The sequence below is a fragment of the Carcharhinus amblyrhynchos genome, chromosome 31 (genome assembly GCF_965287045.1).
Source record: "Carcharhinus amblyrhynchos chromosome 31, sCarAmb.v2.hapA, whole genome shotgun sequence".
NCBI classification, from domain to species: Eukaryota; Metazoa; Chordata; class Chondrichthyes; order Carcharhiniformes; family Carcharhinidae; genus Carcharhinus; species Carcharhinus amblyrhynchos.
In genome coordinates this window covers 17,641,798-17,657,878 of record NC_137354.1, presented here as the reverse complement: position 1 = coordinate 17,657,878, position 16,081 = coordinate 17,641,798, and the positions used below count along the sequence as shown (strand labels likewise).

Sequence of the window (16,081 nt, the reverse complement as noted above, 5' to 3'; positions counted from 1 at the left end):
GGGTTAAAGATGGGACTTGTTTCACCAGTTTCAGGATTTTCTTTTCCCATCCTTTCTAACTGAAAGCTTTGGCAGCAACAATACTGATTGCCCACTTTATGTTGAGCTAGTTGATAACTGAGGCGGGGGGGGGGTGGTCTCTGCTTGTTCTCAACACATCCTGGTGATGTAGCCAACACTTCCTACCTATTATTGTTATTCTGATAACATTCCCTGCTGGAAAATGATCTGGACTGTGACGCACACTGCAGTTGGATAGCCTGCTAATGCATAAAAGCGAATGACTGTGGATGCTGGAAAAATCTCAGCGGGTCTGGCAAGCATCTGTGGAGAGAGAGAAATCGGAGCGAACTGGATGAATCTTCATCAGAGCTCTTTATAACAGCACGCTGGCTGTAAGGACAGCCATGAGATACGGCCTATGTGAGTGGACATTGTAGGATCATCATCGAATCCCTAAAGAGCAGAAGGAGGCCATTCGAGTCTGCACTGACAACAATCCCACCCAAACCCTATTGCTGTAACTCCATGTATTTACCCTAGCTAATCCCCCTGGCACTAAGGGGTAGTTTAACAAGGCCAATCAACCTAACCTGCACATCTTCGAACCGTGGGAGGAAACTGGAGCAGCCGGAGGGAACAGACATGGGGAGAATGTGCAGACTCCACACAGACAGTGACCCAAGCCGGGAATCGAACCCGGATCCCTGGTGCTGTGAGGCAGCAGTGCTAACCACTGTGTCACCGTGCCATGCCATGAAACAAAATTAAAATAAAGTGGTCTCTTATTAGTAAATGTAGAAAGCAGTATTTGGTACAGTTGGTTGCTGTAAGAGTGGATGAATATTGTGAACTACCTGTTAATAGGATGGGGGATAGTGAGTGTCACCATTCTCAATCCACTGGGGAGGGTGTATGTGATGTCTGGTTATGATGTAGCCACGTTACAACTGAGCAAGGGTGGCACCCTGTGAATCTGGGTGTGTGGGTGGACTGGGTGATGGTTAACCTGTTTGATCCACATCCCGTATTCAATTCCCATTCCTAAATCCCCTGATTGCCATTCCTTTTCCCTGAATCCACGATTCCCTGACATTCTCCCCGATTGAGGTTCCTCGGCATGTTGGTTAACACGGACACACATCTCTGTCTGTCCCTGGAATCAAACTCTCACTTCACGCTGCTCACCTTCCCGACACTTCCCCTCCCACCTCACAGTGGCGGATTGTCCTGGTATCTCAGACAACAGCCAAAGGCTCAACATTGTTTAACTGAGTGTCACAAACACCTTCTGTAAAATGGATATGCCTGCCCCACCCCCCCCCTTCAAAAAACATCCCCTTTAAGCCACTCCGATTCACCCCTCTCAAAATATCCCTGTGAATAATTTAAGGATTGCATCTATTGTGATATGGGTGCTGAACAGTCATTGAGTAATTTGGTCTTCTTGTGGCGTTCTTTTCAATTGAAACCACACTGGTCAATTAAACATCACAGTAACTCACTGAATCATCGTGGAATCTCTGCAGTGCAGCTGAGGCCATTTGGCCCATCAAGTCTGCACCGACTCGCTGACGGAGTATCTTACCCATGCACCCTCCCCTGCCCTATCCCTATAACCCCACGCATTTAGCATGGCCAATCCCCTAATCTGCACATCTTTGGACATTAAGTGGCAACTTAGCATGGCCAATCTACCTAACCTGCACATCTTTGGACACTGGGGGACAATTTAGCATGGCCAACCCACCTAACCTGCAGATCTTTGGACACTGGGGGGCAATTTAGCATGGCCAACCACCTAAGCTGTACTTCTTTGGATACTAAGGGACAATTTAACATGGCCAGTCCATCCAACCCTCACACCTTTGGACTGTGGGAGGACACAGGGAGAATGTGCAAACTCCTCAAAGGCAGTCACCTGAGGCTGGAATTGAACCTGGGCCCCTGGCGCTGTGAGACAGCAGTGCTAACTACTGTGCCACCCTTGACAGAGATAAAGAGCCACATCCCTGTGGTGTAAGTGCAGGTGCTTTGAAACCCATGGGTTGTGCCAGTGGGAATGAATCAAAATGCATTTTCTCATGGGTACCAAGTGGTGAATGATGTGTCCAGATGTCACGGTGAAAGCCCATGTTTCATGTCTAGAGTGTGGTTTGCTTTCACTGATGTGAGAATTTGTTGGAAGTGGTTATAGGCAGAGGTAAAACGAATTGTGTCATTGCTGGCTCTTGTCTGACAGCATCATTGCGTTGCTGGAATTGTACAGTCATGGAGTGTCATGGATTCTGCTCGGGGCCGGGGGGGGGGGGGCTTGCAAAGTGGCTGCGGAAATGATGAGTGACGGAGTTATACATTCAGAAAGGCTTCTGACTGGGGTGAAAGGGGTTCCAGCTAGGAACAGGATGGCAATTTGGGGAACAGGCGGCGGTGTATCTGGAGAGGTCAGAATGACAGCCAGCCAGTTCTCAGAGGGAGCATTATAACATCCACCAGTGTAGCAGTCACTTCCACTCTTAAATAAGTGTCGGTTTATATTTTGAACACAACTCCAGTAGACAGGGTGGTAAAGAAGGCATACGGCATGCTTCTCTTCACTGGTCGGGGCATCGATTACAAGAGTCAGAATGCCATATTGCAGCTTTATAAAACTTTGGTTAGGCCTCACTCAAGCATTCAATTCTGGTCGCCACATTACAGGAAGGATGTGGAGGCTTTGGAGAGGGTGCAGAAGAGGTTTGCCAGGATGCTGCCTGGATTAGGGCTGTAAGGAGAGGCTGGACAAACTGGGGTCGTTTTCTCTGGAGCGGCGGAGACTGAGGGGAGACCTGATAGAAGTCTATGAAATTATGAGGGGCACAGATAGGGTTGACTGTCAGAATCTTTTTCCCAGAGTTGAAATGTCTAATACTAGGGGGCACGCACTTAAGGTGAGAGGGGGGAAAGTTCAAAGGAGATATGAGGGGCAAGTTTTTTTTTGCACAGAGAGTTGTAGGTGCTGCCAGGAGTGGTGGTGGAGGCAGATACAACAGGGATGTTTAAGAAGTCTTTAGATAAGCACATGAATATGTGAGGAATAGAGGGATCTGAACCAAGGGCAGACAGAGGGATTAGTTTAATTTGGCATCATATTTGGCACAACACTGTGGGCCGAAGGGCCTGTTCCTGTGCTGTACTGTTCTGTGTTTAACCCCACAGCCTACCCAGCGAAATACGATGGAAACCCCAGCTTCTCATGAACTAATTAGTGGTCTTTGTAAACTAACCCGCCACACATCTCTCTGGGCCAGCTATCATCAGGCTTCTACACTGGGACTGAACTTGAGTCAAGTATTCTCTCCTTTCACATTATCTGTATTGTTATTTAGCAGTTGGGGATTTAGTTGTGCTTTGGTTGGTAATTAATAGTTTAAATACTAAGCCTTCAGATCCGCAGTTTTCTTGTGAAAATTGTCCTTTGTGTGTGCTTTGACCTGGGCAGTTCAATAAGTTACCAAAGGGAAAAAGGGGGAAACTTGATTGTCTTCATTATAAAAGATTAATATTTGTTTTTGATCATATATCCTCTGAATAGACTATAAATTAACAAGCGGTCATTAAAGACCAGAGTCTCAATGGCCAGCAGTGATGAGGAATTCAGATGAATGAGGGGGGGATCTCATAAGAGATTTATAAAATTCTAAAAGGTCCAGACAGAGTGGAAGCAGGAAGGATGTTCCTGTTAGTGCAGCCCAGGACCAGGGGTCACAGTCTGAGGATTCAAGGTAGACCATTTAGGATGGAGATGAGGAGACATTTCTTCACCCAAAGAGTGGTGAGCCAGTGGAATTCATTACCACAGGAAGTAGTTGATGCCAAAACATTGAATATGGCACTCGGGCGAATGGGAGTGAAGGTTATGGGGAGAAAGCAGGATTAGGCTATTGATTTGGACGATCAGCCATGATCGTGATGAATGGCGGAGCAGGCTCGAAGGGCTGAATGGCCTCCTCCTGCTCCTAGCTTCTATGTTTCTATATCTTTCGGACTTTGGGAGGAAACAGGAGCACCCGGAGGAAACCCACGCAGGCACGGGGAGAACGTGCAACTCCACACAGACAGAGAGACCCAAGCTGGGAATTGAACCCAGGTCCCTGGCGCTGTGAGGCAGCGGTGCCGAGGGAGGCATTCCCCCACGATTTGTCATGTGTGGTTTTTGTTTTAAATTCCTACCCCCTTTGACTGCTATCCCCTTTCTCAATTATTTTTTGCCTGTCTGCAGATTGTGCTAAATCTCAGATTTCTTACGCAGTCACATCAGACAAGTTTGTATCAGGGTTAAGTGGTCAGTTACTTATTAATGCAAACAAACTAATTTGGACAAACTATCGCCAGCATCAAGCTGTGAGGTTCTACAAGAGTACCTCCAGGAGGCAGTCTTGTACAGTGCAAAATACATGTGGTAAAACTGACATACAGTCTACTGGATTGTTTAACTTTTCCAATTAATTCTACCAGGAAGCTAGGTCATTTTCACTTGGAATTCGGGTGTCAGTGAATGGATACTTTTTCATATGTGCACATATACAGAACTGTTTTCAGTATCTCTGGTCAGAGTGTGATCTAGAACTGGTAATATAACTGGGGGAGGGGGGTTTGCTGTTTCTCCGATAGGCCTTAGTTGGTACCTGGAAATATAACAAATTTCTCAATTCTATACACGTTTTGACAATTCGACTCCTCATGTCGGTAATCAAACACAGAGTGACAAAAAGCCTCGTGTTCAACCCTTGCCCGGTCTAATCATTTGTGCAAATATCACGGACGCATTATCGTTTCAAAAACCAGCCAAGACGTGGAAATATACAGCGGCAAAATCCTGCAAAGCCTCTTTCTTTTAAACGGGACACGGGATGGGACCCACCACCCCATCAAGCGCTATGCCGCAGCTTCTCAAGCGGGAGAACCGTTGGTTTGGAATGTTTTTGGGGCAGAGGTAAGACAGAAGACAGAGCAATGGCCGGAGCTGTTCTTTGGGAAGGGGACGTGTAAACAGCCTGCGGGAGCTACAGAGGCTTCTGGACAAAAGGAAACACACAGTACAAAATGGAATTGTCTATTAATACTCACAACACATTAATCCCATAACATTAAAAATAAATGCGTATGCCTCTTAGAAAATGTCACTGTAAACGGTGGCTTCACGATCTTGCATGTTGCAGTTTTGAGCACATGTTTGTTATTTGGGCTGAGCTTCCTTGGCTTCCAGTGTCAAGTCTCCTAACGTGGCAAAGAAGTCCTCCATCTCCTTCTGCAGCAGCTGGTTTCTCTTCTCTGCGTCTTCGCGGGCCCGCTCTGCGTTGCGCATCTTGATTTCAAGCATGGTGTATTTCTTCTTCCCTTGGTCCAACTCCTCCTCCAGCCGGGTGACTTGCGATCGCAGCTCTGTACTAGACCCTTCAAGCCTGGGGAAAGGGGATACGGTTAGCCTGGTTGATCGTCGGCCTTTTTATATCGGTTACATAATGTGGCGCAGGTCACGTTGCTGCAAAGCTACTGGGTTGGGTAGAGAATTGGGGAGGGGGGGGCGGCACGGTGGCACAGTGACAAGCACCACTGCCTCACAGCGCCAGGGACCCGGGTTCAATTCCCGGCCTTGGGTCACTGTCTGTGCGGAGTTTTTACGTTCTACCCTGTGTCTGTGTGGGTTTCCTCCGGATGCTCTGGTTTCCTCCCATAGTCCTGCTGCTTAGGTGCACTGGCGGTGCTAAATTCTCCCTCAGATGTGCGAGGCAAGTTTTTTACACAGAGGATGGTGAATGTCCAGCATGTGCTGCTCGGGGAGGCGGTGGGAGCAGGTACGATGGCGGCATTTAAGAGGCAGCTAGACAAATACATGAATAGGATGGGAATGGAAGGATACGGACTTTGTAAGTGTTACAGTTTTAGTTTAGGCATCATGATCGGCACAGGCTTGGAGGGCCGAAGGGCCTGTTTCCTGTGCCCCACTGCTCTTTGTTCTATACCCGAACAGGACTGTGGCGACTGGGGGATTTTTCACAATAACTTCAATGCAGTGTTAATGTAAACCCACTCGTGACACTAAAATAAATAAATAAAATTTAAAATTTAACCTTTAAATTTGGGGATATCCGGATTGGAGAATAGGACTTGTGTTTTGACCGTTTAGAGCTGGTTTTGCTTTTGCACCATTGGGGATGAGGGGATATGTGGGTCCTGTGTTATCTCTAACTAGGATGTAATCTTTGAAAACTCTTAACCCCACCCCCCCCCCCCCAAAATGTTCCTAATTAAATTTAGGTTTGATCTGTTGCTGAAATCATGGGGGTGATTCTCCCATCGTGACCCACAACTTTTCTCACATATCGGGCTGGGAGATGCGTGTTGCCGGCCTTGTTCTGGGATTTGGGCACGCGCTGGGAACGCATGCGCATCTCCCAGAGCCGGAGAGCAGTCGCTGGTCAGACCACACTGGAAACTGGTGGGAAGGCAGGTAAGTCATTTGAACCTTTTTTTAAATGGAGTTTAAATACGCTTAGCATTCCACCATCGGGAACTTACCAGTCCCGACTGCATCTCCCGTCCCGCCAGGAATACTTCATTCCGGTGGGGTTCAGATTGCTCCCCGTGTTCAGGGAACTAGCAGGAGGCCCTGCTGGAATGAAGGGGAGGCAATCGGGGCCTCCCTCAGAGGTTGGGTGGTGGGGGGGGGTGGTGCCCCCTGGGCATGGGCACCCTGGCAGTGCCAGCCTGTGCCCCCTTTAGCACTGCCCAGGGACAAAGTGCCCATTGCCCACTGGGCATTGGACAGTGCCAAGGAGGTGAGGCTTAGGGGCAATCGGTGGGGATGGGGGTATCCCGCTACCACTCTGCACGGGGATCGGTCTGGGATGGTGGGAGGGCAGCGATCGGGGTGGGGGGTGGTGTTAGGGGGGATTGCCACTACTGGGGGGGGTGGGGCCTGGACATCAGGGTGCTCGGAGTCAGGGCTGGCCTGGTAATTGCTGTAGTGGGCCGCGAGGAGGCTGGAGGGGCAGCACTGGGGGGGGGGGGGGGGGTCCCGGGCTGGCCAGTAAGCGGGGAGGCTGATGGATCGGGACCTGTGTGCACGCACAGAGTTCCAGAACTGTCAAACTCCAGTGTGAATAGCCCCTGCCCCCGGGTTTTTAAAGAGATTCACCTCTGCAGTAAGAAGTCTCACAACACCAGATTAAAGTCCAACAGGTTTATTTGGTACCAAAAGTCACTAGCTTTCGGAGCGCTGCTCCTTTGTCTGGTAGGTGGGAGTTCTGTTCACAAACTGACGAAGGAACAGCGCTCCGAAAGCTAGTGACGTTTGCTACCAAATAAACCTGTTGGACTTTAGCCTGGTGTTGTAAGACTTCTTACTGTGTTTATCTCAATCCAACACCGGCATCTCCACATCACCTCTGCAGTGCGCAGACTGCGAGGATTCGAGTGTGAAACTGCACTGACAAAACAGTCAGGATCTAGATCAATTTTCTCACCAATTCAGCGATTGTGAGAATCACCCTCCTCCATATTTCTGTTGATGGAAGGGGTGAGGCTCACGAGGCATCAATGTGGAGCGATTGGTAAAAGAACACAAGGAACTTGATTTCCCCGGCCAGTGGTTAATGTCCAGAATGCACTGCCCTAGTGCAATTTCCTTTCCTTATTAGTGTCACAAGTAGGCTTACATTAACACTGCAATGAAGTTACTCCTAGTCGCCACACTCTGACACCTATTTAGGTACACTGAGGGAGAATTTAGCGTGGCCAGCGCACCTAACCAGCACATCTTTCGGACTGTGGGAGAAAACTGGAGCATTCGGAGGAAACCCATGCAGGCACTGGGAGAATGTGCAGATTCCCCACACACACTGATCCAAATCGGAATCGAACCTGGGTTCCTGGCGCTGTGAGGCAGCAGTGCTAACCACCGTGTCACCATGATGACCAGACTGTTACTTTCAAAGGGGAATTGGATAGTTTCCCGAGGAGAGGAGGTTTGCGGGGCTGCTGTGTAAAGGAGTAGGGCTGGCTGCGTTATCCTTGCAGACAGATAACACGGACAGGAGGGCCCGGCTAAGCTCCCACAGTTATAAACAAGAAGTTATCGCTTTTAACCATCTACTTCTTAAGTTTGTCCTTGTCCTTGCTGATTTTACAGCTGAGCTATCGCTTCGATTGGCGATCTCGGGGCTTGTGTGTTTTGCAGGACAAACATGCTGGATGTGATTTTCTCTATCTCTTCCCTATCCCCACACCATCTGTCTCCACCCCCTCCCCCCCGCCCCAGATCGTAAAGCTCACTCTGTAGAGTCACAACGCAGTGCACCTTGTATTTTTGATCACAAACTAAAGGCTTGAACCTGGTTGGTAAAGGAATGTAGCTGCTGCCCCAATTTAGGCTGCTAAAATGTGACCGCCTTTCCTTGCCAACTCACGGTGGCACAGTGGTTAGCACTGCTGCCTCACAGCGTCAGGGATCCGGGTTCGATTCCCAGCTTGGGTCACTGTCTGTGTGGGGTTTGCACGTTCTCCCCGTGTCTACATGGGTTTCCTCCCACAGTCCAAAGATGTGCAGGTTAGGTGGATTGGCCATAATAAAATGCCCCTTAGTGTCAGGGGGATTTCATAGAATCATAGAAACCCTACAGTGCAGAAAGAGGCCATTTGATCCATCGAGTCTGCACCTAGGCCCTACCCCCATATCCCTACATATTTTACCAACTAATCCCTCTAACCTACACATTTCAGGACACTAAGAGGCAATTTTAGCATGGCCAATCAACCTAACCGGCATATCTTTGGACTGCGGGAGGAAACCGGAGTGCCTGAAGGAAACCCACGCAGACACGAGGAGAATGTACAAACTCCACACAGACAGTGAGTGACCCAAGCCAGGAATCAAAGGAGGATGTGTAAATGACGGGATTCACAGGAGTCACAGCAGCACAGTATTATAACACAGGAAGTTATGTGCGGTATACAATTCTTAATTGATGACTCAGCTTCTCTAACCACCAAGGCAGTTGCTATAATCTTTCATCACTCCGTTATTCCCCCTACTTCCATTATATTAACTAAGGAAATTTGGCATGTCAGCTTCGACTCTCACCAACTTTTACAGATGCACCATAGAAAGCATTCTTCCTGGTTGTATCACAGCTTGGTATGGCTCCTGCTCTGCCCAAGACCACTAGGAACTTCAAAGGGTCATTTGTACCGAGGTCCATCACCAGCCTCCTATCCATTGACCCGTCGACACTTCCCGTTGCCTTGGAAAAGCAGCCAGCATAACTAAGGACCCTACGCATCCTGGACATACTCTCTAGGGAGGCATGGTGGTTAGCACCGCTGCCTCACAGCGCCAGGGCCCAGAGTTCGATTCCCAGCTTGGGTCACTGTCTGTGTGGAGTTTGCACATTCTCCCTGTGTTTGCGTGGGTTTCCTTCAGGTGCTCCAATTTCCTCCCACAGTCTGAAAGACATGCTGCCTAGATGCATTGACCATGCTAAATTCTCCCTCAGTGTACCCGAACAGGTGCCGGACTAGGGGATTTTCACAGTAACTTTATTGCAGTGTTAATGTAAGCCTACTTGTGACGAATAAATAAACTTTACTTTCACTTTCTTCTGCCGGGGAAAAAGATACAAAAGTCTGAGTCATGTACCAACCAACTCAAGAATAGTTTCTTCCCTGCTGCTGTCAGACTTTTCAATGAATCTACCATATATTAAGTTGATCTTTCTCTACACCCTAGCTATGACTGTAACACTACATTCTGCACTCTCTCCTTTCCTTCTCTATGAATGGTATGCTTTGTCTGCAAGAAACAATACTTTTCACTGTATCCTAATACATTTGACAGTAATAAATCAAATCAAATATTATTCTGAATTTATCATCCGCTCTTCATCAATTTTGGTTCTTGGCTAGCCTCCCACCTTCCCACTTTTAATGCTTTTGAAGTATTTAAAACCCACTGAACACCAGTTCCTGATTTCTCCTGCACTGTCTTCTGCGCTTTTCATCTTTCATATCCTATGCAATGTACCTTATCCCTTGAACGAGATACCTCCGTAAACCTCAGCGCCCGATTAGATAAACGTTCCCATATCTTCCAGGGCTGAGTTTTGGGAGTCAGGTCGGAATTTTGTTTCAGAAGGCTAGACTTGAAATTGCCCTCGGCTCATCCGACCTTCGCCCCTTGACAGTTTTGCAACCCGAAACTGAAACAAATGATCATAAGGCCTGGAATAAGGAAACCACGAGAAGATCCGAGGAACATTGAACATCTGGCAGCACTGAAGCAGGTCATTCAGCGAGGGAACAAAATGAAGCAGGATAATCGATACACTTCCAAATCTACAAGCAACCCAGGACAATCCAGAGATAAAACTGAGCAAAGCAGGTACTACAAGAATAAATCCATAGAACTGCAGAGATCATTAAATTGCTAATGAAGTGACTGATGCCTTGGCACCACTATCAGAATCCTGACTATGCAAAAGGAGGCCATTCGGCCCATCAAGCCTGTACCTACTCTCTGAAAGAATGTCCTACCATTTTCTTTCCGTTCCACACTATCCCCGTATTTACCATGGCTGATCCACCTAACCTGCACATCCTTGGACACTTAGGGACATTTACCACAACTAATCCACCAAACCTTTACATCTTTGGACATCAAGAGACATTTACCAGGACTAATCCACTGAATCTCCACATCTTTGGACACTAAGGGACAATTTAGCATGGCCAATCCACCTAACCTACACATCTTTAGACATGAAGGGACAATTTACTATGGCTAATCCACCTTACCTGCAATCTTTGGACACTAAGGGACAATTTAGCATGGCCAATCCATCTAACCTGCACATCTTTGGACACTAAGGGCAATTTAGCATGGCCAATCCACCTAACCTGCATGTTTTTGGATACTAAGGAGCAATTTAGCATGGCCAATGCACCTAACCTGCATATCTTTGGACTGTGGGAGGAAACTGGCACACTCGGAGGAAACCCACGCAGATGTGGGGAGAACATGCAAACTCCAAACAGACAGTTGCCCAAGGATGAATCAAACCCAGGTCCCTGGCACCGTGAGTCTCCTGTCATTTTTTTGTCAGATACAACTGTAGTTCCACCAGACCTTTTATGAAAGGACCTTTAACATGCCAAGTGTATATATATTTCAATTATTCTCCAATTTGGAGTCTTTCTTAATAGCTGGTTGAGCTTATCAAGGGAGTACAGAGATCAGGTTTGTCGAGCTTCAGTCCCTAGTTTGAGTGAAAATAGGTTAATCTGGGATTAAGGTGGCAATAAATGATCCAGAGTTAGAATAGGGAAAAAATCATCTCAGGTCCCTATTACTTGATTATCTAATACATAGGGGAGGCGATGGTACAGTGGTATTGTCACTGGGCTAGTAATCCAGAGACCCAGGGTAATGTGTTGGGGAGCCAGGTTCGAATCCCGCCATGGCCGATGGCAAAATTTGAATTCAATAAAAATCTTAAATTAGAACTCTAATAATGACCATGAAACCAGTGTCGATTGGTTACTAAATGCCCCTTTAGGAATCTGCGGCCCTAAATGGGTCTGGCCTACACGTGACTCCAGAATCACAGCAATGTGATTGACTCTTAAATACCCTCAGGGGTGGGCAATAAATGCTGGCCCACATCCCATGAACAAATATATATTTAAAAAAAGCCTTGTTCAAAGTACAAGCTAATATCCCTCAAAATTTGGATTAATCTTTTTTTTAAGGCAGAGTAAATTCTCTCTATCCCACTGTATTTAATGTGTAGATTAGACCAAACAAAGCGTAGATTGTTCCTGTCCGTACATGTATCAGCTAGTTCTGCACACACTAAGGTCACTCTCCCAGCATGCAGAGACCTTGATGCTTTATTTATCAGAGCGCAAGCAGCTGGCTGTCTTCCCTCCCTCTACAAACAAGTGTTCGTCTCTCTCGGAACACTTTATCAGAGGCGAAAACCTCTTAGTTTGGCCAATTCATTCGTGAAGACAGAAAAGGACTTAGCTTCCTTTAATTGAAATCTTTTCTGGGTCGCTCGCTATTTCTCTCCTACCCTATATTCGTTTGTGGGATGTGGGTTTCGCTGGCTGGGCCAGCAGTTATTGCCCATCCCTGAGGGTATTTAAGAGTCACCCACGTTGCTGTGGGTCTGGAGTCACATGTAGGCCAGACTGGGTAAGGACGGCAGATTTCCTTCGCTAAAGGTTTCAACCCAGAGTGCAAGACACTTGTTTCAGATTCACTGCCCGGGAACGAACTGCAGTGTTGGTTTCACACTGAGGGTAAACTAACACAAATCCCTGATCGCTGGGACACAAGGGAGTAAACACCCATTTTTCTATCTGTGAGTAGCCCCATATAAGGTGGCACGGTGGTTAGCGCTGCTGCCTCACAGTGCCAGGGACCCGGGTTCAATTCTGGCCTCGGGTGACCGTCTGTGTAGAGTTTGCACATTCCCCCCCTGTCTGTGTGGGTTTCCTCCGGGTGCTCCGGTTTCCTCCCACAGTCTGAAAAATGTGCAAGTTAGGTGGATTGGCCATGCTAAATTGCCCCTTAGTGTCAGGCAGATTAGCAGGGTAAATACATCGGGCTATGGGGAGAGGGCTCGGGTAGCGTGCTGTGACAGAGAGTTAGCACAGACTCGATGGGCCGAATGGCCTCCTTCTACACTGTAGGGATTCTACGATTCTAAAGCGTCTGATGTAGGATAAGGTACAGAGGCCGTGGGGGAGACAGGACAGTGGCTCGAGTTCTTAACTTCTGTAGCAAAGAGACAACACAGATATAAAAATACCCAGTGCCTCCTGTGTCTTGTAGACCTGTAAGCTCTTTTTTCTATTCATTTCTTTACATTCAAAGGACAAAACTCAGGATTGGTATAGACAGGCTGGAAATCCATTTCACAAAATGCATGAAGAAGCATTCATCTCACTGAGTGTGACAATTGATAACTCAGTAATTCGACTTCATTTTCATGCAGACTGACAAGCGTGGGGATCCGCAGTGGGAGTCCAGTGTAATAGGAAATTCTCTAGTCATACAGTCATAAAGGTTTACAGCATGGAACAGGCCCTTCGGCCCAACTTGTCCATGCCGTCCAGTTTTTATCCCTAAGTTTGTACCAATTGCCCGCATTTGGCCCATATCCCCATATCTATACCCATCTTACTCATGTAACTGTCTAAATGCTTTTTAAAAGACTTTTAAATTGTACCTGCCTCTACCACTACATGTGGCAGCTTGTTTCAGACACTCACCACCCTGTGTGTGAAAAAATTGCCGCTCGGGACACTTTTGTATCTCTTACCTTAAACCTATGCTGTTTAATTTTAGACTCCCCTACCTATGGGAAAAGATGTTGACTATTTAGCTGATAATTTTATAGATCTCTATAAAATCACCCCTAAGCCTCCTACGCTTCAGAGAAAAAAGTCCCAGTCTACCCAGCCTCTCCTTATAACTCAAACCGTCAAGACCCGGTAGCATCCTAGTAAATCTTTTCTGCACTCTTTATAGTTTAATAATATCCTTTCTACAATAGGGTGACCAGAACTGTAGACAGTATTCCAAGTGTGGCTTTACTAACGTCTTGTACAACTTCAACAAGACATCCCAACTCCTGCATTCAATGTTCTGACCAATGAAACCAAGCATGCCAAATACCTTCTTCACCACCCTGTCCACCTGTGATTCCATTTTCAAGGAGTATGAACCTGTACCCTTAGATCTCATGCATTTACCCGAGCTAGTCCCCCTGACACTAAGGGGCAATTTAGCATGGTCAATTCACCTAACCTGCACATCTTTGGATTGTGGGAGGAAACTGGAGCACCTGGAGGAAACCCACGCATTTTAGAAAAAAAAGATAGCGCTTGAGGCTAAAGGGTTCAAGGGATAGGGGGGGGAAGATGGGATTAGGGTATTGAATTCGATGACCAGTCATGGCCACCTAGTAAACGGCAGAGCAGGCTCGAAGAACCGAATGGCCTCTATGTGTCTGTGATATAAAAGTATCTACACTTTCAAGGACACTTCTATACTGTATCTGAGAAGTTATTTGCCCTCCTGAGGTTGGGGAAGGCGGAACATAAAAGAACATAACAACTGTTCGCTGGCGTGGCACTGTAAAATCAAAATTGGTGCTGTAAAGTGGAACATAGAACACAGAACAGTACAGCACAGGAACGGGCCCTTTGGCCCACAATGTTGTGCCAAGTATGATGCCAAATTAAACCAATCCCTTCTATTCCACACCCCTCTATGATCCATATCCCTCTAATCCTTGCGTACTCCTGTGCTTATCTAAAAGCCCCTTAAACGCCCCTATTGAATCTGCCTCATCCACCACTCCTGGCTGTGCGTTCCAGACACATACGACTCTCTGTGTAAAAAACTTACCCCTCACATCTCCTTTGAACTTTCCATTGCAACTCTGGGAAAATGATTCTGACTGTCAATCTTAACTATGTCTCTCATAATTTTGTAGATTTCTATCAGGTCTCCCCCCAGCCTCCGCCGCTCCAGAGAAAACAGCCCTAGTTTGTCCAGCCTCTCCTTATAGCTCAGACTCTCTCGCTCGTCCCAAAACTGTAAAATCCAGCCCAAGGTCAGCGGAACATTCCACGCTCCACCCCTCACCTGCTCTGATTCCTGTGGCAGGCGTAGGATTCCATGTTCTCCCCATGTCTGCGTGGGTTTCCTCTGGGTGCTCCAGCTTTCTCCCACAGTCTGAGAGACATGCTGGTCAGGGTGCATTGGCCGTGCTAAATTCTCCCTCAGTGTACCTGAACAGGCACTGGAGTGTGGCGACTAGGGGATTTTAACACTAACTTCACTGCAGTGTTAATGTAAGTGTGCTTGTGACACTACTAAATAAACTTACAAAAAGTATCAACACTCCCTCACTGTACTATACAAAAGGAAAATTAAAAGTAAAGTTTATTTATTAGTCACAAGTAGGCTTACATTAACACTGCAATGAAGTTACTGTAAAAATCCCTGTAGTCACCACAGTCTTGCGCCTGTTCAGGAACACCTGAGGGACAATTTAGCAATGGAAATGCACCTAAGCAGCGCACCTTTGGACTGTGCTAGGAAACTGGAGCACCTGAAGGAAACCCATGCAGACATGGGGAGAATGTGCAAGACAGCATTTAACAGAGATGCCTAAGGTGTCACTTTCGACATCTAGAGGCCACACAACATAATGTCATAAGATTATAACATTCCAACTGCACAGAAGGAGGCCATTCAGCCCATTGCGCCTGCACCAACAACAATCCCATCCTATCCCCATGACTCCGTATGTTTTCCTTGCTAATCCTTCCAAAACTAGGGCCAATTTCGCGTGGCCAATCAACCTAACCTGCACATCTTTGGAGTGTGGGAGGAAACTGGCGCACCTGGAGGAAACCCACACAGGTAGAGGGAGAACGTGAAGACTTTGCACAGGCAGTGACCCAAGACGGGAATTGAACCCGGGTCCCTGGACGCTGTGAGGCAGCAGTGCTAACCACTCTGCCACCGTGCCCCTTCCTTTCATAAAATTCGCTTATTGGAAGATCTTTCTGCTTGGATTGTTCAGAGTTCAACTTGGCTGATCGAGGAGTCAGTCAGCCGCTTTGTTTATGATTGAACAGGCTGGAGTCTTGTGTTTGGAATGTTTAACAGCAGAATGCGGTCTGGCCTGCAGTGTGGAAATGCCTGATAACACCTGTTGGGAGATGCTGCCCGTGTTTTGTCTGCCTGGATTCACAGAGCTTGCCTCGAGGCGATTACACCAGCTGTGAGAGAGCTCGCCAAAACCCAGGTCAAACATCTTCAGCCAATGTTGAAAGCGAGGATTTTAAAAGTGGGGGGATGGGGCGATTTAAAGCTTAAAGGTAAAGTTTTTATTTATTAGTCACAAGTTGGCTTACACTAACACTGCAATGAAGTTGTTGTGAAAATCCCCTAGTTGCCGCACTCTGGCGCCTGTTCGGGTACACTCAGGGAGAATTTAGTACTTAACCAGCACGTCTT

General features: G+C 47.2%; 1 protein-coding gene across 3 annotated transcripts in view; it reads right to left on the bottom strand.

Annotated features, from left to right (window-relative positions):
- Positions 1-2,350: 2,350 nt before the first annotated feature.
- arhgap22a (Rho GTPase activating protein 22a) overlaps positions 2,351-16,081 on the bottom strand; it is a 237,944-nt gene continuing 224,213 nt past the window's right edge. For all 3 annotated transcript variants that reach the window (XM_080215690.1, XM_080215691.1, XM_080215692.1), the window contains one exon: positions 2,351-5,444. In XM_080215690.1, coding sequence (XP_080071816.1) covers positions 5,219-5,444 — 226 coding nt within the window. In that variant the 3' untranslated portion in view covers positions 2,351-5,218. The remainder of the gene's footprint in view (positions 5,445-16,081) is intronic.